Source organism: Corvus kubaryi, unplaced genomic scaffold, assembly GCF_017639235.1.
Source record: "Corvus kubaryi isolate FWS band 111438036 unplaced genomic scaffold, C.kubaryi_AGA036_p1.0 71, whole genome shotgun sequence".
NCBI classification, from domain to species: Eukaryota; Metazoa; Chordata; class Aves; order Passeriformes; family Corvidae; genus Corvus; species Corvus kubaryi.
This window is the reverse complement of record NW_024582059.1, coordinates 5,643,288-5,670,612: the sequence shown is the minus strand read 5'-3', so window position 1 is coordinate 5,670,612 and position 27,325 is coordinate 5,643,288. Positions and strand designations below refer to the sequence as shown.

At 38.4% G+C, this 27,325-nt stretch overlaps 1 protein-coding gene across 1 annotated transcript in view; it reads left to right on the top strand.

Annotated features, from left to right (window-relative positions):
- Positions 1–27,325, top strand: part of TNKS (tankyrase) — a 140,098-nt gene that overhangs the window by 92,223 nt on the left and 20,550 nt on the right. The window contains exons 6-17 of the mRNA XM_042049594.1: positions 2,114–2,208; positions 5,169–5,235; positions 5,678–5,864; positions 7,850–7,971; positions 10,443–10,534; positions 10,623–10,701; positions 19,186–19,357; positions 20,517–20,596; positions 21,605–21,750; positions 22,725–22,890; positions 25,543–25,762; positions 26,033–26,142. Coding sequence (XP_041905528.1) covers positions 2,114–2,208; positions 5,169–5,235; positions 5,678–5,864; positions 7,850–7,971; positions 10,443–10,534; positions 10,623–10,701; positions 19,186–19,357; positions 20,517–20,596; positions 21,605–21,750; positions 22,725–22,890; positions 25,543–25,762; positions 26,033–26,142 — 1,536 coding nt within the window. The remainder of the gene's footprint in view (positions 1–2,113; positions 2,209–5,168; positions 5,236–5,677; positions 5,865–7,849; positions 7,972–10,442; positions 10,535–10,622; positions 10,702–19,185; positions 19,358–20,516; positions 20,597–21,604; positions 21,751–22,724; positions 22,891–25,542; positions 25,763–26,032; positions 26,143–27,325) is intronic.

Sequence of the window (27,325 nt, the reverse complement as noted above, 5' to 3'; positions counted from 1 at the left end):
TAATTCCTGGTGTGGTGGGCAAGACAAGATACTCTGTATTTCAGTCATGGGACTGGAGTGTCTGTGTGCCCTTGCTTAAGAGGAGAAGGAAGTAGCTCACCTTTCTAAAAGACAGGGATATAAGCTGTCTAAAGATTTGGGTTGACACTGATTTGCTTCATTTAAGCCATTTGTTGTGCAACTATAAACTTGAAAAGTTTTGGGGTTTTTCTCTAATGAGATTATTTGGCAAATGCAGGTCTATTAACCCTAGAAATACAAAGGGCACAGTCCCAGCCTGAGTCATAATAGTTTTTTAATTTTAAGGAGTGAGCAAGACTCTGTGGTTATGTGTCTTTATTGAGAACATCTCTGTTAATAATGTTTCATATGAGTAAAGCATAATTTTGGAAGTCTGCCATCATTGTTTTAGAAGTGGTGTGCAGACAAGAATGGAAGTAGTTTAATTTTAGTGAAGTTAAAGGATCCTGCTGTGTTCCGAATATTTAGTGCTTGGCTCCAATTTCTCTGGAGTCTAGACCTTTGAATAGACTGACTTTTCTGTGGTCCATTTCAAATTAATTTCAGGTTTTCTGAGTTACTAATTCAATTGATAAAACTGGATTTGGTAACCAAACCAAGGCATCTGTCAGAATAAATGGTACTGAAGTATTCTGCTAATGTCAGTAGCAGCATCATCCTTACCCACACTTTCATTAGTGTTTATGATATGCAGAAGACAGTTATTTTATAATAGGGGCAGATATAAAAAGAATATAATGCCTTCTGGATCAGTCTAAATTGTTAATTCAGTAGTAGAAACCTTAAACAAAGTAATAGTTCCTAATAATTTGCGTGGTCAAACACTTAAAAGGTTGGACATGTTTGTTGTTACTGTATTTTGTACCTTGGAAACACTCTGGGGATCTCCATGTTAGGAATGTTAGAGGTCCTTATTTTGAGTATAGATAATTCTAAAGACAAGCCTTATGGAAACTTGCATAACTGCTTCCCTAAATTTACTGAGTTACCCAGGTGTATTTCTGAGAGACGTCCTGTGCTGTCATTTCTGATAGTAAAAGCTGTGTCCTCAGTATGATACACAGGACACTTGGTAGTTGCCAAAGTGATTACTCTTTCTGAAATAAAGTTGCAAAGTGTTGAGATTTCAGTGAAATACAATGCAGACTACTCCCAAGTTATGGATGTATTAAATATGTGTTCCTGGAAATACGTACTGTATATGGATATATAGTGCTTGCTGCTGTTTATCATGGATGAGACCATTTGTTGTTATTTTTTTGGTTTTTAACTTCTTGATAATAGTGAAATGTGACATCTCCCCATGTAATACTGTATAATGATGTTTCAAGACAGTAAATCTGTACGTGGCATAATATTGTGAGATATGTAAGTTTTCCCATGTTTGAAGCTGCTTTATGTGTGGGGTTTTACTGTAAGAAAATTGTATCATTTGGTTGCATGCCGCAAAATAAATTGCAACAAAGATTGCTTTAAAGTCCTTTGCTTCTCAGCTTTGGGAAAGAGGAAACAGCATCATCCATTTGTGTAAGAAAGCAGTTCCTTCAGGCTGAGACAGCGCACAAAATTTGTTTCGTAATAAAAAGCTTTTAAAAATAAACGTCAAGGGGAATTACTGTTGTCAACTCAAAAGCTTTCAGTTAAAATTCATATGAGTTAGCCATGGAGAAAGGTGTTATTATTCTGTTATTATGCAGTAAGGTGCATTACTGCTGAAGACCTGTATTTTTCAGGAAACTGCAATCTGCATACAATTTGCTCTTTGTTTTACCACAGCACAGTACAGAACACATATGGATACTTTCTTGGTGCAGAGACGGTGATGATGACAACAGCGGTGATGATTTTTAAAATGAGCTTTAAATTAAGAGGCTGTTATTGCCTTAGGGGTGTCTGTATTCTTGCCCACGTTAAGGTTTGACAGCAGGAGGGGCTCCTGCATGTGCTGTGTATTTGTTAATTTGGCTAATCACAGAAGGGTACTGTAACTTATCTTGATGCAATGTGTAAGAGAAACTAGTGTTTCAATGGCAGGAAGTACAGGACTTAAAATTGATGTGGCTCCCATTCTTTATCTTCTTTTGTTTTGCAGTCCACTCCTTTACACCTAGCAGCTGGCTACAACAGAGTTCGGATAGTCCAGCTTCTGCTTCAGCATGGTGCAGATGTACATGCAAAGGACAAAGGGTATGTAAAATTAATTGATTTAGTACCTGTTTGCAGCAGTGGTTTTGTATTAGTCAAGATAACGAATTATTTCTTTGGTTCATGTTGCAGCATTATCTCAAACAGTTGTCTAAGAACGCGATACTTGCTTCCAAAATCTGAGTGTGCTTCAGATTAGTTGTGATTGCACTTGTTTCAAATCTTCTTTTACACCTTTAATTTTTTTCCAAACTCTGTTCTTTACTTCCGTTCACACACTACCCTTTGAAATTATGGACTAACAGCATTACTTTTGGAAAGGGGATGGGGAGAAGATACAAGGGCTTAGTGAAAGATGTGCATTGAAAAACCTATCTGTGTTCTCATTATCCTCTTTCACATATATGAATGCAATTCCACGTACCATCAGTAATGCTCATGTGCTCACAGCTAGTGGTCCTTGTACATCTATTTCCATTGAAGCTGACAGCAAAAATCAAGATACAGTAGAGGCTAAACTACTCTATTTTTGCATTAAAGATGGTAGTTATGTAAGATATCAGAAAAGTGCACAGCAGTCACAAGTCTGAAGTGATACATGCTGTGCGTTGTTCTCAGCCATACATTTCTGATCTCTAAGATGATGATTTTCATGCTGGCTGGATAGGAAGGCTTAGTCCTAACATTGTAGAAATTGGGCCCCTAGTTAAAGGCATACATTTTGTATTCAGAGTCCATAGAAGTAAGATATGTGTGTGTTTTGTCTCCAGCAGCAAATTTGAGGCTCTTCCTGTATTTTTATTTTCTGCTGAGTCCAGCCTGGTGTTAAAAGAGATTTTTAAATTAACTTCTTAGCGTCTTTTCTTTTTTTCCTTTCTCTCCAAAACAGTCCTAAGTGTACTTAAACTCTTAAAGTTTGACTAATTGTAGCTCTTTTATCTGTCCATTTACCCCAATGGCTTTTTTAAACAGTATTGTTCTGAAATGCATAATGACATGCAAGTCAAAAAATGAAAAATACACCCAAAACCCCCCTCCAAAAGCCCCCCAAAACCAAACACACCACAAAAAAACCCCCACCTAAACAGAAAACACAACAAAATACTTCCCCCCCACCCAAAAACCCATAAAAAATAAACCATGAAAATCCTACAACAAAGCTCCATATAATACCTATTTAGGTAGATCCAGCATTATTAAGCATGTTGAAGGTATTTTACACCTTTCCAAAATTTCAGCATCAGTTGGTAGAAAATTCCAATGTAGATGCTGTAATGAAGTTTGAACCATTTGCTAGGAGTGTGTGAAAAGTAGTTCAGTTGAACTTGAACTGGGGGCTGGAGCAGGAGGGGAAGGAAAGCAAACAAAGAAAGGAAAACCTTTCAATACTTACTCTGTACTGAACTTTAAAACAACCCAAACATATTTAGAAACATCTAACATCCTAGTAAGCTCCCACTTTTTTTTAGTGGCATCACACATTTAGAATCAGTGTGGTGTTTTGTTTTACCTCGCTGTTTCTTATTTATACATAACTTATAAGTAAATAGGCTATAAATAACTGTCACTTTTCATTTAAGGAGCTAAATTAGGCTACATTGATTTTATAGAACTCTTATGTTTTCTTCAATAGAGTCAATTTAGAGAAAGTGCTTAGGAACTGTGTTGTGTTTTCAAAATGGTCACCACTTCTAGTTACTCCCAAAGAGAAGCCCAGCTGAGGAAGCAGCTCTTTCTCCAGTGGTCTTTCCTTTCCCCTACGGCTGTTGTGCTGCAGGAGGGAATGGGAGGGGATGCTGCAGAAATGGCCAGGTGCATTGCTGCAGCAGTTGTCTTTGCTGACTGGCCTTGAAGCCCTCAGTCCTCTGAGATGACCATCATTTTGGAAGGGGGCAGTCTTTTTGAGTGCTCTGTGGAATGGATGGTCTCTCTCTGTCTCACACATGCACCTATAAGTTGTAATTAAGAAAAGTAATGATGGAAAAAACAGTCTGAAAAATGTCTCCCAAACAAATTTCCTGTGACAAGTGTGTTGCTGCTTCTGGGAGCATCCACCTTAAAATTAAGTTGACTTAATTGCTGTCTACTACTTGCTGTCCTAATTCTCTGGAGTTGATTTTGCAGTCCTGGGAATTACCCCCTATATTTTTCATAGGTGTTGGGGGGTTAATTATGGTTTTCACGTATTATGTGTACTGATTTGTTGAGCCATAACTAGCCTGTCTTGCTTGGTTTGAATTGAACTCCTTTTGTCCTCTGCTGTAATTGCCCATCTTGCATCTCCTTTCCAGTGCATGACTTTTATTACATCTTGTGCTTATGACTAAATCCCTGCTATTTACTTTGCTTGTGTCATTTTTAAGTATGGCCTGCAGTAATATAGCTCTACGAAAATTACAGGGGCTCTCTTACAAGTATCTTGAACAGTTAAATAGGTTGTACTGTAAAAAATGGAGGAAAATCAGGTCATTTCACAGTCTAGAGCAGCAATCTGAGTCTGCTTTCTATAGATATTTGTACATCTTCATAAAATACCCAGGAGTTACTTTAGTGTTATCTGGGGAGTTTTGCCTTTCACACAGGATTTTAAACAGGCGTTCCTATTTAGGCAGAAGCAGAACACTGTTGCGGAAATTGAATGTGGAATGGGACTTCTCCCCCTCCTTATAGCTTCAAGAAAGATCACGTCAAAACCAGTTAATGCTAGTCCTAATGGTACATTAAATATCTGTGGCCTGTTAAGGCAAAAAAAAAACCCACAACAAAAAAACCCTTCAAAATCCAGGCAACAAAACCCCACATTTTGATGCCACTCTGAAGTAATGTGTTGTTTGGGGAAGTGAGATTTTCCCATTAGTTTGTAAATCCTAATTTTTAACTATTTAACTATTTAAATATTTTAACTTTAATTTGATCTTTTCATCTCAGTAGGGAGAAAATCGTTCCTCCTTTAAAAATGCTACTTTAAAAAGATTTGTCATTTGCCTTCTTCTTCCATGCAGTGGTCTTGTGCCTCTTCATAATGCATGTTCTTATGGACACTATGAGGTTACAGAGCTGCTGCTTAAGGTAAGCAAAAGGATGGGAAGTAATTACTGTTGATTTACATGTGTTAGATGAGGTATGAACTGTTTATATCAGAGTTGAAAAGTAAGATTTTTTTTTTTTCCTACTAGTAACAGGTTTTAAGCATCATGTTGTAATTTCAGAAGCCTGCAACTTTAGGTCTTTGTTGGAACAGTATATGTGTTTTTTCCTTACCTAATTTCTTTGGACTGATAGAGTTTAATTTGAATCTTTCTGTTCAAAAATTAGCTTGCACAGAAATTCCAGATTTTTTTTTGAGGATTCAACAGTATTTTTGTGTATACTGGTATTTTTAATTAAATTTTTTTTGTGTATGTATTCATGAGTGATTTGAACCAATTTTTATAATAAAATGAAAATTTGGAAGCTTTTTAGTGGTTGAAGATGATTTCTTACTAATCCAGTGGTTTTTTTGCTGTGCTAGCATGGTGCCTGTGTGAATGCTATGGACCTCTGGCAGTTCACCCCGTTGCACGAGGCTGCTTCCAAGAACCGTGTGGAGGTCTGCTCCCTCCTGCTGAGCCACGGCGCCGATCCCACCTTGGTCAACTGCCACGGCAAGAGTGCGGTTGACATGGCTCCAACGCCTGAGCTCCGGGAGAGACTGACCTGTAAGTGTTTCCAGACTGAAAGCACTTGGTGGTGGGTGTAAAGGGATGCTTTCCTTCCAGGCCACCTTCCTCGAGCTTCAGAAGTGGATGCAAAGCAGTAGAGTAGCTGCAGCTGTGCTGCACGCTTTGAAGTGCGCAGGTACCTCTGATACATCGTTTGTGATATTGCCTGGTTTTCTGAAGTTTAAAATTATTAAGGCACTGCTGAATCCACGACTTCGGGGTTCCTTTATGTTTAAAGTTCAGTCACACAGGAGCCTCTATACTGAGGCTCTGTATTGCATTTAGACACTTACAGAAGGTAGGTAGCTTCAGTGTGCAACCTTGGAGATGGAAATTCCATCACCTTCTTTTGTAGTCTTTGCAATCCTTATGCTGTTTACAAACCAGTATTTCAACTCTAATTTTAGTTTGTATGCGTTTGCTTTCCCTCTTTCAGGGATTTGTTTCTTCACTCTTACAAAACATAAAAGATAATTAAATGAGACATATATGGAAACAGAGCATTGTGATGTTACAGAAAAGTTCTTGAGAATTAGATTCTCAATTATAAATAAGTTTTTGGTTTTGTCTCTCATCTTTCCAGTACAGCAGAAGCCCCCAGACACTAGTAATGTGGTCGTGCACTACTCACAATCACAGCTAGTCAGGTTTTAGTCTGTCAGTATCCTTTGCAGGGGAAGATGGTGAGATCATGTGCAGCAGAAAACTTTGGTCTAGGAGAAAAGAGGAGGGCATTAGTATCTTTTAGGTACTTCTCTACTCTGAGTTCTGGGCTAAAGCTTCTGGCTCTGAGGAAGGTTAATTTAGCATTTATTTAAATTAACAAGCAAAAAAAAAAATCAATTTAAACTTTGGTTTATTTCTGTATTTAGAGTTCCTCAACAGCAATGAGGGAAGATTCATGTCCATTATTATCCACTGAAATTTGTAAACAAATGTAAGCATTATGTCTAATTTGACAGTATCTTGACAGGATAGCGTGTATTTGCATCCCAAAATATCATGTTTTTTATGTTCTTGAGTTGTTTGGTCTTATTCTTTGGGAATAAAGCTACATTATATTTGTTATGTCAAGATTTATTTGCACTTGTGCTTTGAGTAATGCTTTGCTTTACAAAGAAATTTAAACCAGACATTAAAACAAAGGTGAGAGAAAAAAGCTTAGGATTTCAAGCTTGCTTATGAAAGAAAAATATTTATATTTTTATTGAAACTGAGGTGTTTTTTTCTAGTTTCCAGGGTCAGATGTAGTTTTTGCTAACCTACCTTTTGTCTGTACATTTTAAGAGAAACACTTCTTCAAATTCAAAGTTACTTAAAACTAAAATGGACTAGTTGCTGAGCTGAACGAGATCTGGAAGTAACAAAATTAGCTATCTGTACTTGGAAAGATACACCTGCTGTGAAAACTTGTTTCATTTTTGTAGCAGACTGTCTTCAAATGCTTAGCTAGTTAGCTTTCTTTAAGACCGAGAGTTTAATATTTTATATTTAAATTTTATATAGGTATTATTGTTGTTTTTGTTATTATTGTTATTATTTATAATTTTTAGAAATTATATATATACTTAGGCTTTACGGTGAATTGTTTGTCATGCAAATACAATAAGGTCTTTGACAAGCAACTGTAATGCTTTGTTTTCTTAAGAATATCTCATAGCATTGTGCTCATTTGGACACAGGTGTTTGGACACAGGTGTGGGCAATGTAGAGATCACATATGCATTTAATGTCAAGTGGGTGGACAAAAAAAGAGGGAAAAGCTATAAGGATTTAACTCAAGGAATCACTTCCCCTCCTGTTTAGCATGTCCCTTTGGTTTCAGCAAAGCATCTTGTGTTCTGTGTCCCAGGTCAGCTGCCGTGCAATGACATACAGAAGCACTCCTCTTTCCTCTAAACTGAGTATAGCTGTCTTTCTGCAATAACATTTGTAAATGTGACATCTTGCTGAATATTAAATGTGTCTTTTTCCTCTAACAGATGAATTCAAAGGACACTCTCTACTGCAAGCAGCCAGAGAGGCAGACCTAGCCAAAGTGAAAAAGACACTTGCTTTGGAGATCATTAATTTTAAACAGCCACAGTCGCATGAGACTGCACTGGTGAGATTATACAGTCAATCCATTTGTTTCATGATAAATGTGCTGCTAGCCTGGAGTCAACGAGTTTTATTTCTACACTATGAAAATACATTCATCTGAGATTGAGGATTTGCCATTGAACACTTTCTGTACTAAAATAAAATCACCATTATAGAAAAAACACCATATAATTTATTTTATCACTTTTTTCCTTCCTTCTGGTAAATTACAGAAGCTCTTCAGCCACTCTTCACCTTTTCATTTTTCACTTCCCCTGCATTTTTTCCCATAAACCTCTTTTTTTGTTAGTTGGTTGCTGTGGTTTTTATGGGGTTAAATTTTATTTCTGTAGCCCAGTTTCCTTGGTGTTTTATGTGAACAAACTTGGATTACAAATTTTCTTCATAGGATACATAAAATTGTGGTGAAAATAGGTGTATATCACAGAGTCTTACAGGTTTGGAATAGTACTGACAATACCATGTTAGCTATAGAAACAGGGTTTTATTGAGATTTTCGTGGCATTATCCTGCTCTTATTTCGTTGTTTGAAGAAGCAGTGGAAGCAAAGAACACAGCCAGAATCCCAGATGTAGTGAAGACTTTGAAGCTGAGACTGATGGTATTATTAAAACCACTATAGTTATGATACTTTTTTCCAATGGAACATTTTCTTCCCAGTGGTAGGTCTCAGCTGCAGGCATGCAACTGCATATTTAGAGTTAGGAACATTGTGATTGTGATCAGAACACTGCGTGTTGGGTACCAAGCATCTATATGCTCTGTTTCCTCTGTGGAGGACTCAGCATCCTAGTCTGAAGTTAGAAGCAAGATAGAGAAGAGAGGTTTATAGGCTGAATGTGAAGACTGTTTGAAATTTGGGATGATGTTATCCTTTTCTTTCTGAGTATATCAGCTGCTGCTATGTGGCATCTCTTCAGCTGTGTAATGATCAGTTCATAGTCCTGTGATATTCTTTGCTCTTTTCCGCCTGCTGATTCTGCAGAGACAGCTGGACCAAATGGGATATTTTAGCGCTATTAATGTATTTGGTTCACTGTTCACTAAGTGCTTGACTGTGATTTTTCAATTTTTGGCTGCCATACGTGAGATTTTCAAATCGTCTCCAGTCCAAGTGGAAGGACTTAGCTTCCAGGATGGGAGTTATGTGTAATCCAACTGATCCATTCCTGCCCTAAGCTTGATAACATTTACCATGGGCCACTGGGTCTCTGCTTTATTAGCCAAAAGGCCAAAGCAAGCACCTGACATAGTGCTTTTTTAGTGTTGCTTTGAGGTTTGGCAATACTTCAGCATTTGTGTGTTTTAGAGCTTGTTTATCATACTGGCAGGAAATACAGACAGGATATTATCTGCAAAGCCTTAAAAATGCTGCCATTCTTCAGAGCAAAAGTCGATCTTAATATTGACTTACAACCCTTGCCTTTGCAAAATTTGGATGTGCCCTGCTGACTAACAGCAGAGTGGAAGCTTGAGTGAAAGTTACTTCATAATGAAGGCTGAAACTGGGCAAAAGATGGTATTTGTACTAGTGCTACCTATTAGCCTTGGGTTTGGGGTATGTAATTGTAAAGGCTATTGTTTTGCTATTGGAAAGTTAGAGAACTCTTCCAGGAGACTATCTACCTTTTATGGGTTACTGGTTTAAAATGTGGGTAAATATATAAACAGAAGTATCCGAAAGTTTCTCCTATTTCTCATAGTGTGCTATCTTGAGATATCCGAACTTGAAATAAGCATTTCTGGACTGATTCTAAAGCTGGGTATTCAATCTTATCTGGAACCATGCTGGTAATTCCAGGCTTCAGGAATGCATCGAAAGGGCCACTGTTGAGAAACCAGCAGATGCCAGCCACATTTAGGAGAATAGTTACGCTTAAAAAAGGGCTGTGTGGTCCCACAAGGGCGGGCATGAGCATTGAGAAGCCCCGTGTGAAGGGTGTATCTTTCTCCTAGCATGGGAAAAAAGATACTCTGAGAGAAATGTACTGCCCGTTTGCTGATTACATAATCTGTAGTTGGGTGCATGACACAAATGCCCATTAACAAGGTCAGTACACACTGGAACAGAAGAAGGAACAAAGCGATATTCAACTCCTGTCAATCTGACAGTTGCAGCAGAATTCTTACAGACCCCTTTGGAGACCCTCTTTAAAAAGTTAGGCACTTTCAAACTCTTTGTCTTTCCCTCCTTCATGCATTGTATCAGCTTTGTCCTGATAGCTGGTTAGTGTAGTTGGGACCATACTGCTTTTTTCCTAAGTGACAAATAGCTTTAAAATGAAAGTTGTTTTTGTGAGTAGAATAATTTAGCATTGATCACTAACCTGTATTTTGTGTTCAGTATGATGAATTGTTTGTAAATTTTGTGGTCTGATTTTAGCAGAATAATTAAGAGATGAAGTAATGTATCTTTAAAGTCCTTTATCATCTGTGTAGTTGAAATATGCTTTATATTTACTTTTTTTGCAGCACTGTGCTGTGGCTGCTGTGCATCCGAAGAGGAAACAAGTTACAGAACTATTGCTCAGGAAAGGAGCAAATGTAAATGAGAAAAACAAAGAGTAGGTTTCTGAAATTTTTAAATTTTCCAAAAGCCTCTGTCATACTAGGAATGTAAAACTAATGCATCACTTTTTCCCCACCCCCTAGTTTCATGACACCGTTACATGTTGCAGCTGAAAAAGCTCATAATGATGTCATGGAAGTTCTGCATAAACATGGAGCAAAGGTAAATATACTTACATGTATTTTATTTAATACAAAAGGCAAGAAGAATACCTTTATGTATCATGGAAGTTTTTATGATAGTTATTGTTTTTCATTCTGTATGCCTTTTGCTGCTTGTGTTAACACTGAAATGTGTTTTATCTGAAATAAGTACAGGATCTTCAGGAACCCCATTTGAAAGCTGCTTCTCTCCAAGTAACTAAATACAGGCTTTAGGAGTCCAGCTTACTCATTTTTAATGAATATTGATACTAATTTCTAATAAATGCGGTTATCTAGGTGCTTTGTGTTGCTTTATCTTGTTGGCTTGAAAAAAATGGCTGAGGGTACTGACACTGAGTTTAGTATTCAAATGCTGAGTATTCCTTAGCCCTTGCTTGCTTCTTAATCTCTTGGTCAGATTGTTCTGCCATGCCCTTTATCTATTGATAGGTGCTGACCTAAGTAATTTGTGAGCTTGTGGTGAAGCTTGCTTAGAAACACATTGTTCAGCAAGTTATTAAAGGCAGAGGAAGGTATAACTAACTTTATTTAGAATGTGGTTTAACTATCTTTCAGAAGTGTTTCTGAATGATCTTTATACAAGTTTTAGCAGCAAACTTAACATTCATGGTAGCGATATACATTGCTACTTAATTTTCTCAGAAACTCTTCTTGATGGATACTTTCTTTACATTGGCTAAAATATTAAAGATCTCCTTATTTTTGCATTGAGTGGGGCTCAGATTACTCTTTTTGAGTCTTCCTCTTCGTTCAGGGAGCTAGAAATGAAGAAAGCATTGTTACCTGTTATATTATGTTATTGCCTGTAATAACGATCAAGTGTCACTCTTGCCATGATAGGAGGTATGAGCAATGTAGTTGTATGCATAGTTAAGTGTTTTTAGTTTGAAACTATTAATTTTAATTTATGAGCCTGTATGAGAGCTTACTGCCAGATTTCTGATTCACTTCCACAGTACTTTAATGGCATAATAAAATAGCTTAACAACAATACCACGACGGAGTTTATCGTATTTGAGAGTCCTCCTGCAGTGGTGACTACCAGGTTTTTTCCAAGGGGGAAAGCAGGGCCAAAGGTCTTGGTTATAGTCATTAAAAATATTCATTATTATTTTCCCAGATTCACTCTTAGTAGCATACCTATGCACTGAAAGTAAAAAAAAATTCATTTTGTCATAGGAGTAGATACCTCATAACTTTTATGGATCTGCTTTTGCACAGGAATTCAGTACTGATGGTATTTGGTTAGGCACTGAACAGGACATGCTGGAGTTTCAAATGTACTGATACCAAAGCACTGCCTGCTTTGAAATACAAGGAGTGTCTTTGTGCTGCTGCTGTACTCTTGGTATTTAAATTAGAGCTCCCTTGAAAATCTAGCTCATTTGTGGTCAAGTAAAGAGTAAGCTCAAAGATGACATCCTTACTAGAATGGACCCATTTTGTTTTTGTCAGTAGCATGTTCTGATGATAGCTTGTAACTCTTTTATATCCTGAAGCAGGGGTTCCTAAATCATAATCCATGAGTCACTTGTGGACTAATGGTGGTAAGTGGTCCACAGTTATCTACAGAACGACGCTGAGTGGTGTGTTCTGTTGTTTATTCCATCGGCAGTATGTAAATAGACGTACATAGTGATCGCTAAACCTCATTCTTCATTCATATCCCATATCCTATGTTATTCTGAGGATAGGCCATTCACATTTATGATCTAGCAAAGCACTTAAGTGCATGGCAGGAGACCAATCAAAGTTAATATTAAGTACACATTTCCATACTGCAGTGGATCAGTGTCCAAAGTTTCTTAGCTGTAAAACAGTAAATAATGCAACCATAATTTTTAATGAGAGGTAGATCACTAAGGCTTTATGAGGCACTTTGAAGTTCCCAGATGGGATATGCTCAAGAGTATTAATTAGTTAACTAGGCATATTAAATCACTCTAAAATGTTTGTCTTGCTTATATGTTATCATTTGACCTCTTGCTCATGCTTTGACTGTAGGCATTCGGTTCATCAGATACTCTTGACATTGGTATCTCTTTGTTTTTGATTGTTGTGACATGGCAGCTTTCATTCCTGAAGCGTGATACAGGTTTTGATGTTTTTCTGTTGTATTTTTGGAAGTTTTTCCATCATGTTTTCTCTTTTTGTATCTTGAATTTTAGTTCCTGTGTAAGATGTAATCAGATATACTAAGCTCTTTGATTGTGTCTGGTTCTATTCTTTACAAGAGAGGGTTCTTGTGAGCTGGCGAATCTAGTCCCCCTTCAATAGCAGCCTCACAGTGAAGATCTGTTTGTTCTTTGAGCTGCACCCTCCTGCTTTTTAAATACCTCTCTTCTTATTTGATGCTTCCTTCACCACCTTCGCTGAGGTATTGGCAGTGAACAAACTGATTCTTCTTAGCCTTTGTTTTGGTAGGCTAAAAGCCTCAAATACGTGATCTTCCTTCATAAGGGAACGTTGCCTTTTCCCATTCGTCCTTATAATCCCTTCTCTTTACTAGCACCAGAGGAAATCTTGGAGTTCAGGCAACAAGAATAGAATTCATTCCCCCACTGCCTTCCATGATGGTACTTCCTCTGTTGTGAGTTCCTGACTGATGCATACTGGGATCATATTTGCCTTTTTAATAGACATGAGACAGTAGTACTCAGATCCTTCCTGTAATCTTGCAGTGCTCAGAGAATCTTGATTTTGCTAACATTTTGTATTTGTGCCCTTCAGCACAATTCTCCTGTGCCGAGATCATTAATGCAAATAGTAAAACAAAATTATCCCGCAACCAGCCACCAAGCAGCCTTCCCCTTTTCAAAATGTTCAATTCTTCAACCAATCTCTATTTTTTCAAAAGAAAATAAAATAAAAACTTCCCACTCTGATCTCGTATAAAATGCTCACTGAAGTGTGTATGGATGACACCTACCATGTAGGGTTTTTTTCACTTTGCAGCCATTTCTTCTGTCAAAGGAGAGGTACTGTTAAAGTCAGCTTTAATCTCCCTTCTGGAAACCACTAGTGATTACTGAGAGAGTAGCAATTTGAAAAAGATGCATAATTAGGGCTTCAAAGAAAGTAGAACTTTCTTCTTCTGAAATTCCATTACAAAAGGCAGACAACTGATCCACAAAATAACCAGCAACAATAGCATTAGGAGACAAGGTCATATAAAGTTCTGTAGGTTGAAAATAATTTGTGATTGTTTTAGCATTTTATAGGAAATTCTTCTGTTTTCATCAGGAGCAGCTGTGTCAGACAGCAAAAGTGAGCTGCAGTGAAGTATGTATGTGTAGCAATTTCTTGTTCTATGAAAAGGCTAGGGAATTTGGGATGAACAAGAGATGGTTTGTGGTCTTGGAGCTGGATTCAGTTATCCATAATGTTATCACTGTGTAAATTTGCTACTTGAAGTATGTTAGATGATAATGAACAGTGAAGGACTGCTTGAATAACATGTGCTTGATTGAGACTTATTTTACAGAAAGAACATCTGAGAACGTCAATCTCTCCTCTGTGGTGCCCAGTGACAGGACTCAGGGGAATGGCCTGAAGCTGTGTCAGGGGAGGTTTAGGTTGGATATCAGGAAGCGGTTTTTCACCTGGAGGGTGGCTGGGCATTGGAATAGGCTCCCTGGGAAGTGGTCACAGCTCCAAGCCTGACAGTTCAAGAAGCTCTTGGACAACACTCCGAGGCACGTGGTGTGACTCTTGGGGTGTCCTGTGCAGACAGGACCCATCAATGATCCTGATGGGTCCCTTCCAACTCAGGATATTCTGTGATTTGTATTGGCAAGAATTAACCTATTGGCAAGCAATTAACCATAAATTGCTTATTTTGATGTGTCTTGCTGGCCCTTACTGATAGCACAGACTAGGTTCTTAATCTGAACTATGGAGAAGTCCTTGTGCACATCAGTTGCACATCAATGTGTTATGTCTAAGCAACACACATTCCATGGAAGGTGTTTTCATTAGCTTGGTACTTGAGTTTGCAGAAGTTGACTGTCAATTTAAGGAACAGGTGAGAAACCTGGGATTTCTTAGAATTTTCTTCAAGAATGTTGATCATAAATATTTGTGGTTTTAAATGCCAGTTTTTCCTTGTTTTCCTGCCTTAGTGTGAGACAGCATTTCACACCACTCCTTATTTGATGTTGAATATTCTCAAAGTACCATATGAAAAATAAAAGCAGAGCATCTTCAAGGAATCCTCAAACATAAACAATTTTTATTAGACCCATGATCAAATCTTCAAATGCCATGATTTTATCTTTGAAGATGATCAAAATCTTTAGTATAAAAAATAATTCAAAGGTGATGAACTAGTGAAAAAGTGAGTTTCATCCTGGTTTTTTGTATTTCTAGATCGTTGAATATTTCATATGACTAAGTTCTTGTCCGATTTTACAGGCACATGGGAAATTAGTGTGTTCAGAAAGACATTCAGCTTTTTAGCAGTGCAGAAGTAAAGGACTAGAGTATTTTCTGAACTGGAAGGATTGTTGGAAAGAAAGACCTGCAAGCGTGCTAGTTCACTGGTATCTTGGGCAAATGCAGAGATGTCATGAATGCTCTTTAATTGTGATATGCCTCTAAAGAATACTGTTGAAGCTATTCTTCTGCAAGAGAAAATGAACCTTGGTAAGGTCATGTCAGAGAGATAGTGTCCCTCTTTTGATGGTAGCAGAAATTACTTCATTCTGCTCTGCTGGGAGGATCTTGCTTTATGCATCTTTGCATAATAGAGTTATTTCCGTGCATTAGAGTAGCATGTTGGCAGCCTTTCATGATCATGGATTTGCAAATGTTCACCATCTATCTAGACCCACCCAACAAGCTAAAATGTTTTTGAATAACCTTGTTGTGTAACACATTCACTTCCAACGTTTCAGGCAGAGGTATGATTTGCTCAGGAAACTGTCAGAATTGAAAAATTAAATTACCTTTCAGAAATGCAGCAGATTTTAGACTATGAGGGTTAACAACATAACGAACTGTGTGATCTGTTGGGATTGAGTGGTTCAACTTTTCTCACTGCTTAGACATCCAAACATCCTGACCTTAATTGTAAGCTTTTATGCAGAAGAGGTAATTGTGTAACATCTGACTGGATCCTATAGGAGCTTTCAGAGTGAAACTGGCCCTTTTTTCTCTGTTTTTTTCAGCTGACTGAGCTTGAAATTGTCACCAGTGCTTCTTCACTCCTATCCTGTTTCTTGTTTGGCAACAAGACACAAGACATACTGCAAGCTTGTCTTCAGAATTAATGCAGGAGAGCAGTTAGAACACTTGCATTGCAGGGCAGGATACTGTGATACAGGACTGCTGGCAGAGCACAAGTTTCACATGTGGTTTTTAGAATGTACATATTTTAGAAAGATGTCACAGAGAAAATCGCAGTGCTTGGAAGCTGTTGCTTTTTGTGCTCCTGTTCGTAGTGTCAAGGAGTAGGAGGATATATAGGGCATTTGATCTTGATAGAAAGCCAGTATGATTATGAAGTCTTGCAAAAAATGCTTCCTGAACAGATCTGAGCTGTTGAGCTGCCACAAGTGCCAGGCAGCCAAAGGGAGCATTGCTGTAACTGTGTACACTGCTCCAAGGGAGCAGCAGTGAGGGAAGGGGAAATCTCAGTAGTGTCTGATGATACGTGACCGTTTCCGTTTCTCTGCTGTGTCTGTTCAGGATGGGGAAAAGGCAATTAAAGGAGACAGAAGAAAGAAAAGAAGGAAGTCTGCATTGGGAAGTACTGTATAGGAGAGTATCTTTCTCTGAAAACCCTTATTTAAAAACTCTTTTCAGTTGATAACTATATTCTGCTTTTACGTTGCATTTTGAGCAATGTAAATTGGAATGACTGCTTTCATGCTAAAAGGTGAAGAAATTGGATCCAGAGCCAGTGTGCTGTGGAATAAAAGCTGTCAAACCTGTTGTTTTTAACTCCTTGCAGAAAGCTTGGCTGTAAGATAGTTCAGAGCTACAGGCTTCTAATTTCAGGCTGCTTATCAAGCAGTCCAAATTTATATTTATCTTTTCTTAATAAGTGCAGCTGGAACAACCTGGCTACTCAGTGCACAAGTAAGGCAGTACACCTTGCATATTTCACATTTTGTCAAACAGAGTTTAGACTTTAGCTTTGAATTTGAAAGGGCACTTGTTTTTGGACCTGATACTGAACATTGTTTAACCCAGGCATATGTCTTAACCAGGTCTGATTTTTGTAAGACTTTAATCTCAGTTTTGTATTTCCATTTGTAGTGCTTAAGTTGATTTTCATTTGGAAGTAAGTCCTCTTGCTTTAATCCTTAGTGGAGTACATTCTTTGGTTGGTTTTCGAGAAGTGGTGCATTATTGGTGAGAGAAGATCTGCCCCAAAGTGAACATACTCCCACTGAAATTGCCCTGCAAAGCCTAGTGCTGCTCCTGAAAGAAAGAGCAGCTGCTTTTGGTGATGCATCCCTCTGTCAGCTGCAGCCCTTTTTGTCTCAGAAGAAAGCAGGTCATTCTTCAAATGGCTGATGTTCTTCTGCCAGAAGAATTGATTGTTGGGAAAGATAATGATTTAGAGGTGAAAGGAGACCTGGATAAGACATGTGAGATGATGGCTCTGATGACTCTGACAGTGTTCTTTTCAAATGAATATTAACATTTTTTCCAGAGACATAGTCAGTATCGAATTGTGCACAATGAATGCCTTGCTACTATTGCTTCTACAGTTTGTTCAGTACAGGCGTGTTTGACACAGCAATTTAGTAGTAAAGAATACATTACTTATGGTTTTCTTTTTTGGATAAATGGAGTGTTATCAGCTACTTTCAGAATCCACCAGTTTAGTTTTATTCTGCCTTTACCATTGCTAAACGTGTGTAACCTCAGAGTTCTGCTTACCTCTGTGGCGTTACCAGTGGTGGAAGGTATCCAGTGTCCTGAAACAGATGAGGATCATCATCTGAACAAAATGGTGGACTTGGGACATTCAGCATCTCGTTAATATTTATGATAGCAGGAAGTTTTTTATTTGAAACAAAACTTTTAGGGCAATCCTATTAGAGTGGCATGGGCTGAACACAGAAGAAAGCAGGCCTATTTTCCTGTCCATCTTGCTGCAAGAGAGGTTTGTGATCTGAGGAATTCCTTCTTTATCAGTCTGTAAAATAATTTCAGACAATACTGAATCACACTCCTCTGTATTTATTTGGTTGTTCTTTGTTCTTTCCTGTGGCTTGATATTGTTGTATTGCAGGTTTTTTACTTATTTTTTTTACCCTATCTGGTAGTAGATCTTTGCGTAGTTAATTTCATTTAGTTATAGTTAAATTTCATTGAGTTATAGAGTATATGTCTTACCCAAAATGTTTTTTCACTAGTTTTCATGGAAAGGTAGTAGGATTTGCATGCTTCATTTTAGGTGAGAAACAGCAAGTAAAACCTTTGTTTGCTGCCACCACAAAGATTTTGAGAAGGTAAAAAGGTGGGTTTTATACAGTAACAAAGTTTATTATGCATGCAGTTCACAGCCTGCAATCTGTAGGCTTGGAAAGAGATAACAGGTTCCGAGTTGCTTGCAGAGAATATCGAGTAGTTCTGTATTTCATAAAGTGGTAAAAAAGCTGTTGGGCATTTGCATTTAAATTTGTCATGAATCACTGCTGGGTACAGAGTATCTTCTTGAAAGGTTGTTTTCATGGGGGTGTTTTTCCGCTTTTCGAAGCTCCCTATTATTCTCTTCCTTTCTTTGGTAGTGCACTGGGGGAGATACTTCTGGTTATTTAGGTGCTCTGTTAGATCTTGACAGACAGATATGTTTCCATTATGTCATACTCTTTGAAAATGATACTCCATTTTGCCTGTTTATACAGCCTTGTATTGAGAAGAATTATATCCAGGTATACTTAACATTTCTGTAAAGGCACAAAAAGCGAGGAGGAAATGTTTGTATCCAACTCCCCCCCTCCCCCCACTCCTTCATTTCCTTCAGAATTCTTAATTTGACATCTTTGTTTTGCATTAATTCTTGGTAGTGGGTAATGTTGAGTTATTCTCCTGACAATGACAGATGGTAATTTCCTTGAAGCTGTAACATCCTTGAATTGTTTGGTAACAATTTAGATCAAGTTACCTCTTTCTCCTCCTGTGATAGTTTTGTTTTTTCTTGCACAAGGTTGGTCTTCATCAAATTTCTCAAAAGCTTGATCGCTATTTAAAGTATGGTTTTGGGGATCCTATGTTGTCTGTTATCCATGCAAACAAATAACTTGTGTTGTTAAAAGACAGGAAAACATCTATGGTAAATTATTTTTCCTTTAGAGTGTTTGCCTATTTTGTCATTTGGTTTTGTTTAATTGCAGTGCAGAAGAATTGATAGGTAAATTTGTATGCCAGAAAATTATTCTTACTGCTCTTCTTTTTTAAGGACAGGGACAGGTGCAGCCTTTTAATTACAACAGTGCTTTATTTTATGTTGCTGCTGCTTTTTCAGATGAATGCACTGGACACACTTGGTCAAACAGCATTGCACAGAGCTGCATTAGCAGGGCACTTGCAAACCTGCCGGCTGTTGCTGAGTTACGGCTCTGATCCCTCCATCATCTCTTTGCAAGGCTTCACAGCAGCACAGATGGGAAATGAAGCAGTGCAACAGATCTTAAGTGGTGGGTAAAAATAAAGGCTTTTGTATTTGAACTTCAGCTTCTCCCTTTACAGCTTTGAATCTTACTTCTTTTTCAGTGCAAGAGACTTGCAGTAGTTTTCTCATCTCTCTGTCATCAAGTGCACACAACTACAGTATATATTGCGTGATACTTGTCAGAAAATAAATAAATAGCTCTGCTCAGTTCAGGGATTTTGTGCAAATCAGGAAGAAAATAACCATCTTGTAGATTTAGAGCATGCTGCTGTACAAGGAGATTGTAGGAAGGCACACCTACGGAGTTTTGGGATTCTTTTGGTAGCAAGTTCCAGGGCTGGAACATTGCTGAGCACGTAAGAAACCTTTTTCCCTCCATCAGGCAACCTGTTAGGTACTTCATACTTTAGCAGTCACAAGCAGAGTGTTACTGGCAGAAAAACACTGATAGTTGCTAAACTGTTTGAAGTTCTACTTCAAATCTCTGTGCAGCAGAGAAAGATTTTATTGTGAAAGTGCTCTGGATACTGCTTAGGTAACAATTTGTTTATGTCTTGCATTAAAAAGATGAATAGATGTTTGAAGAGGGTGCCACTATTTTTCACGTAAGTGCTTAAGGGTTTGCATCCTCTTACCCACGTTACATTTGAATTTTTGCAAGTACAGAGAAGAATAATTGCATCAGTAGCTACTACAGAGCAAGTAACTCACCTTACAGTGAGGTGTGCAGGTAGTCAAACAAAGGCTGATATCCAGATAGATGAGAAGACCCATGGTAGCTAGAAACTCTGTTTCCTCTAGTGTTTCAACAATATTACCTTAAAACAGGACAAAACTAAGAAAAAGCATTTTACAGCAGTGCAAGGAAAGACAGTTTTGAAGTGTACTCCTGAGATGTAGCTGGTTACGTGGGTACTGTTACTTGTTAAAATGTGCACATGAATGTGTGTACGTGGATTGAGAGAGAAGAATGTTGGCAGAATAATGTCAGCTCTAGAGTCAAAATCTGACTGATTTGCTCTGACACTAAAGCTCCTTATTCAGCCATTTTGGCAATATGAACTTGAACAACCCGAGCCGCATTTTTGCGAGTAACAACAAAGTTCACCCCCCAGCTTTGGAAAATATGGTGAGCACAAGTTAATAGAACTTAAGTATCCTAAAGCATCTTTTTCCCTATGTAGAAAGTACACCTGTGCGCACATCCGATGTGGATTATCGGTTGTTAGAAGCGTCCAAAGCTGGAGACTTGGAAACTGTGAAGGTAGGTTTGAACAGTTCATGTGAATTTTCTACTTTGCATTGCTATGCAAGGCTAGTGGAAACCTCTGCTACATGAGTTGTGGAAGCAGTGCCCAATGGATGGTAAATCATAAAAAATGGGAAGGAGTGGATCTTTCTTTTTTTCCTTCTAGAAAGCAGTGCATTAAGATGTACTGAGGTGTGTTTCTCTTGAGTTTCTGCTTATTTATTCTGCCAGTCCTTCACACAGTCACGTCTTCAATGGACTCAGATGTACCCATAATTCTTTGAAGCAGACCCTGTGGTTCTCAGAATCACAGTTTAGTAGAAACAAGCCCTCAGGTGCATGATTCAATCAGATGGCAAGCAAACACTGTTAATAGGTAACAGACTTCATATTTTAAACCATCCTTAATCTGAAGGTGAAGGGTCAGGCCATGGAATCCCAACATCACAGGAAGGTTTGATCATTTTTTTGTTACTTGGTCTGTGGACCAAACAGCCTGCAGATAGACTGTTGTGCATACTTTCCCACCTTGAACTTCAACATGATATATATTAGTATTCAAACAGCAGCAGTTTTGTGCACCAGCAGCTCCTTTGACTGCTAAGTTAAATATTTCTAGTTCTCTGAAGGCAATATAAGCCGGAAATGGCAATATATCTGGAGAAAGTTACATGGCCTTGAACCTGGGACTTGATGATGTAGAGGTTCACCCTTTCTAATACATTAGGAACATCTTCACACTGCTCCCATCATTTAATTCTTGTTTGTTAAAGAAGTACTTTCAGCTATAAATTTAGAGCTGCTTTTTTTTTAACTTTGCATAAGTGGAAAGAAATTTCCTAGTACTTCAAAAAATTTGTATAATAAGGGGATCAAATTTTGTGTTGGGGTCTTTGGAGGTGGTAGTTTAGTTTTTTTCTTTTGGGTTTGTTTCATGTTTTGTTGTTGCTGTTTGGTTTTGTGGAGTTTTTTATTCGTTAGTTTTAGTTTTGTACTAGATTTTGGGTTCTCTTGTCTTCACAGCAACTTTGCAGCCCTCAGAATGTGAATTGCAGAGATCTGGAAGGCCGTCATTCAACACCACTGCACTTTGCTGCAGGGTATAACCGCGTATCAGTGGTGGAGTACCTCTTGCACCATGGAGCAGATGTGCATGCCAAAGATAAAGGGTACATTTCATTCCATGATATGTCCTGCTGTTCTCTATTAGTGTGAGACTTATATCCCACCTATTCATTTTGCTTCAGATTTCAGTGACCATTGTGTTTTTCTCTTGAGGATTTTTCTCTTTCCTTCTTGTTCTGCGTTGTTCCTGTGCTGTAGGGAGATTTATAGACCATTACAGCATACTTTGCTTTCTGGAAAAGCCATTATTAAGTATATACCTGGCACTGTAATACATGACACTTCTTTTCTCCTTTTTGCCCATTTTGGAGACTTTTGCTTGAAAGCAGCCTTTAACTTGTCTTAGGTGATCTAACATTAGTTTTGAATAAAATAGGGTAAAATACCAGGGTTATCTGTGGTCATTTTTCTAATTCTGTTAGCTTTTATTATTAAGTTAGTTATTTTTTCAGTTAATATTCAGTTAAATTGTATTAACCATTTACAGGTTTTTGCCTTAATTGTGAAGCAGCATGATTATGTTTGCTCTTTTACTCCACTATATTAGTTCAGGGTGGAGGATAATTAATTTCCAATACTGGATTTTCAGGCTTACCCTGGAAGAAATGTTTGGGTATCCTTCTGTATCTGTCAGATATGCAGTACTTACTAATAACTGTACTTCAAACACAATATATTAGTGTTATGTCTTTCTTGAAATTTACACTCAAATATCCAAACTCAGAACAACAGTGAGTCTTGCAATTTAGTTCATGTCTGTTATTAACATCATTGAAGTTGCTTGTGGAAGCTGTAACATTGGGGCTTTCTAAGTATTTAAAAGTCTTGTGGATGAGAACTGAAGAAGGATAATTAAGTTTTAATTTAAGTTTTAAGTTTAATTTAATAGAGAGAACTAAAGCCATGAAAACTGGAAAGACTGAAAGATAACAATAATGTCTGGTGAAAGTGGGAGTTTTATCTACTGATTGCATATAGGATTTTATTCTCTAGCTATTAATGCTTTCTCTTTGATTAGTGGCTTAGTGCCCCTGCACAATGCCTGTTCTTATGGACACTACGAAGTGGCTGAACTCTTAGTGAGGCATGGTGCTTCTGTCAACGTGGCAGACCTGTGGAAATTCACTCCTCTACATGAAGCAGCAGCAAAAGGAAAATATGAAATCTGCAAACTGCTTTTAAAAGTATGTGCTGGAGTTCTCAGATGTGTCTTTAAATGCATATATGTTTATTTTTTCTGAAGACTAATTAATGCAAGGTTAATTGCATTCAGTGAATTCTTTGTGGTATCTTTGAATCAATTTTCATCTTGCAATTTTCAGATGGTTTCTTGTGTAATATCATTGATTTAAAAAGAATCATCGGTACAAGTACAGTTTCCAGCACGTGTATTAGTACTGTTAGCTGAGTTGACAGGACTCTGAAACTGGAAAAACCAGCTGAATTAGTGTAAAAATCAGAACTCCCTACCTTGTCCTATCCATCTGTTTCTGAAACAGTTACTGCATTTAAGTAAATTTTGTTAATACTTATGCAAGAGTGTGTTACAGAATAATAACTGAGGGTGGGTCCTAAGTGCTGTTTGGTATGAGAGAAATTTAAAACTGTTATGTTAATATCAAGCTCCTGGAGGAAATGCATGTTAATATATGGTGGTATAAATATTCATTATACTTACAGGAAGAACCTGTAAAAAGCATGAGGTAATGCAAAGATGTTTCCAGTGACAAAAATGAGTTTGAGAAACTTCTTAACATAAAGTCAGATCCTGCCCTGGGAGGGTGAAAAGGGGTGCTAGAGTAGAATTTCTTGCCAATCCTATTTCCTTTCAGCCTTGCCTACTAATGTCTCTCTGAAGCACGACATTTAAAATAGGAGAAAGTTAGAATATGGATAGTCTTAAAATAATGAGGATCTTCCCCAGCCGCTTTTCATTTGCTGCTGCAAAGCCCCAATACTTCCCTCCTATATCATTAATTAATTTCACTTGATTACCAAAAAAGCAGTCAGAGAGAGAAGCATGATAGTTTGAATCACATCTACAGCAGAAACCAGGAGATATTAAGAGATGTCTGTGGAGTAGGCATGGTGGTGGCCTGGAAGTAACAGCCTAATAGAGATGTTAGCTCAAGCTGTAGGAACACTCATAATCTCTCAAGCACAGTGTTGCATTATAGACACAGGTCTCTGGCCTTTTCTGATAATTCCACAGGGAATTTAGCCATATTTTGTCTTCAGAGGATCCTGAATGGATGTATAATGGGAAATAGAAAAGTGCTGAAATTTTTTTTTTAAAAAATCACTCTTGCACAAGAGCTAAATATGCCCACAGCTGTGAAGTCTCTGGGTGTCTGTGGGTATGTGCTCGCACTGGAGTTTACTCAGGGTTTCTCCTGCTGTGTCTCCTATGCCTGCTGGCAGTGCTGTCAGTTCTGCTGAGTTGTGGATGTTGAGCTTGACTCCTCCAGATGTCTGCTCCTTCTCTCCTGGTCTGCTTGAAGAAGGAAACAAAAATAAACAGGCATTTTGGAGACACTCTTTTTTTGTCACCTTTCTTTGAAATTACCACCTTCATTTGTTTCTATGCCTTGGAAGGGGTCTCAGAAGACACTGCCTCTTCATTCAGATATTTATTCTGGAGCATATTTGAATAGTTTCAATGCTGATGAGCTTTAAAATAAGGGATTTCAGGTCATATCTTGGAGAAATCATTGCAGTCTAAAAAACTTTGTGTGAAGAATGCTCTCTTCCTGAGAGAACCACAGATGTGGAACTGGTTCTGTGTAATCAATACTCTGTTCCTTTCTGTCCCTTGCTCTTTATCCTTTACACCATGAACACAGTTGTGTTGCTTCCAAATACAGTTAATTCCCTCTGTTCTCCCCATCCCCATCTCATTCCCCATGGCTCACACTAGCTGTGCACCAGCTATGCCAGCACGTCCAGTGGGAAATGGCAGGGTAGGCTTGCTGGCAGGGATTGGACCACTGTGTTTGACTATTCTGAAGAAGTCAGCCAGAGAACTATGGTGCCAGCAGCTGCCTCTGCTTTATCTATCTTTGTTTTTTTCCCATTGCTGCTGAGAGGGAATAGGGAAGGAGCTGTCCTCCCACAAAACTGAATGTGGACGTGACTCACACCATATGCTCTACATAGTTGTATGTTCTCCTTCTCATCCCCTGTGCTCCAGTACTGTGTTCTTATCACTGCCTGGTCTGCATGTTTTACCAGCAAGCATCCAACTCCACTTGTCCACCAAATTTTTTTTCACTTTTTCAAAGACCTGTAAACTGCTTAAGATGGTGCTGTTATCTATTGGGAAGTATAGAGAAGAGTACTTTTCTAGTTCCCTTCTGAAACAAGTGCCTTTCAATATCAGGATGACATTTAGTAAAATTCAGAGCCTGGCTTTGCTAGCTCAGAAGGTTGTGCTCAGGAAATACCTCTGCCAGCCATTTGATTCCTGCCAGTTTTCAGGAGAAGAGGAGGACTGGCAGCAGGGTACTTGCAGTTGGCTTTCCTTTCACACTGCTGTGGCAGTAAGAAATAGCTATATGCAGGAAATGCTCCTGAACATGCTTCAGTTGCAAATAGAGCAGGGACAGCTCATGGAGAGGGCTGCCGTTCTTGCCTGTGGAATTGAGATTCACACAGCTGTCTTTCTGACTAGTGCTTTTAGGCCTCAGCCTTCTGGATTTATTTTCATGTGCCTATACAATTATTATTTCATTATGATAGGTCAGCAAAGTCCCATCTTGTTTCACAAAATAGTGACACACTTCATGCACTGCTCTGCACACGACTGTGACAGTAGCGTTCCGCTTTGCTCTTTGCAGCATGGAGCTGATCCAACAAAAAAGAATCGAGATGGGAACACTCCTCTAGATTTGGTGAAAGAAGGGGACACAGATATCCAGGACTTACTGCGAGGAGATGCTGCCTTGCTAGATGCTGCCAAGAAGGGGTGCCTGGCACGTGTGCAGAAGCTGTGTACTCAAGAAAATATCAATTGCAGAGACACCCAGGGAAGAAATTCAACACCGCTGCATCTTGCAGGTGGGTAGCACGCCAGGTTTTGAAGGCTTGCATATTTATGGTAGGTCTACAGATGTAATTTGCCAAAATCAGGATTGGTATAAGAAGAGTTTCACAGAGAATTGTCCTGTACAAAGAGTTAACTATGGCACCCGTATTTCAGGAGCTGATACAATTACTAGGGAAGAGGAACTTTTGCAGTTGAAAAATTGCCTTAGCTTTTCTGTTTAATATTTTTCTTTAGTTTAGCTCTCCTAACACTGAATTTCTTTTCCTGTGCTTTTTCTACAGCTGGTTACAACAATTTGGAAGTAGCTGAATACCTTCTTGAGCATGGTGCTGATGTTAATGCCCAGGACAAAGGAGGATTAATCCCCCTACACAATGCAGCATCCTATGGGGTAGGTGCAGGCAGTCTTGCCATGAGTAGAACAGCAGGGGACTCATTAAAATCATATCCAAAGCCAGTTACTTTGCAGCTGTTTGGCTGTGAACATAGTTCTGGTTTTGATAGCATGAAATATTTGTTGGGTTAAGTTACTGTTTTGAGTCCTGTTTGCAGTCCTATACATTCAGTAGGACACACATTCAGGTGTGCGGTAGCAGTTAAATGGTGCAGTTCAGAAAGATCACTACAATGTAGCTTTTATGTAGGCAAGCAGATGCACAGGATTGAACAGTGTTAAGTTTGGGGTGACATTTGAAACAGAAAAGACCTTAAGTTGTCTCTGAAAGACTTAGATGGAAGGAAGAGAAAAATACCATGGGATTGTGTGCAGACGATGACAGCGAAGTGGAGGTGTGTTACAGCTGGTGTTTGGTGGGAATCTATTGCTAGAGCTGAAGTGTTGAAGGACCTACTGAGTTTGTAATGTGGTTGTCCTGCAGGGGGGGTGCATGCAGTGGCAGATTCAAACCATTTTGTATGAGGCAGGCCCTCCTTCCTCCATATAGGAGTAAGCATCTGTGTACCAGTTGCACAGATGCCTAATAGATTGCTTATAAGCAGTTGTTAGTTGTGGACTGGGTGAGAAAGAAATCTCTTGTAAATAATTGTACAGAGACAGTGCTTGAGAAGCTCCTAGCACTGTGCTTACAGTCAGACAGAGGATATGAAGCTCATGAAGTAATGGGTTTGATGGTCTCATGATATGCTTTGTCTGTTACTTACCTGGCCCTGGCACAAATACAGAAAAATCTGGGAGAGGTGACCATAATAGAGCCATGATTGCTTTTGTTTGAGAGCAAATGAAATAAAATGTGCAGCATTCACCTTGTTTTTTAAAAGAGCATCAGTGGAACTCAATCTACACCATTTGTATTGGTTCTTTACATCACTCTGGGATCCCAGTGTCCCAAAGAGCAAAAAGCCTCAAATCCCGATGAAAGATTAGAAATGCAACAAAGAATTCTTTTATGATACAGGGTCCTAATACCAAGCAATATTGTGTATCAGCATCTGCCATAAGCATTAATTCCCAGGATGTTGCTAAGATATAAAGTCTGTTGGAAATACTGTGTTCTTGTTCTTTGGCATGAGAAACCAAAACATACATTTTACACAAAGTCAGAGCATTTCTTATT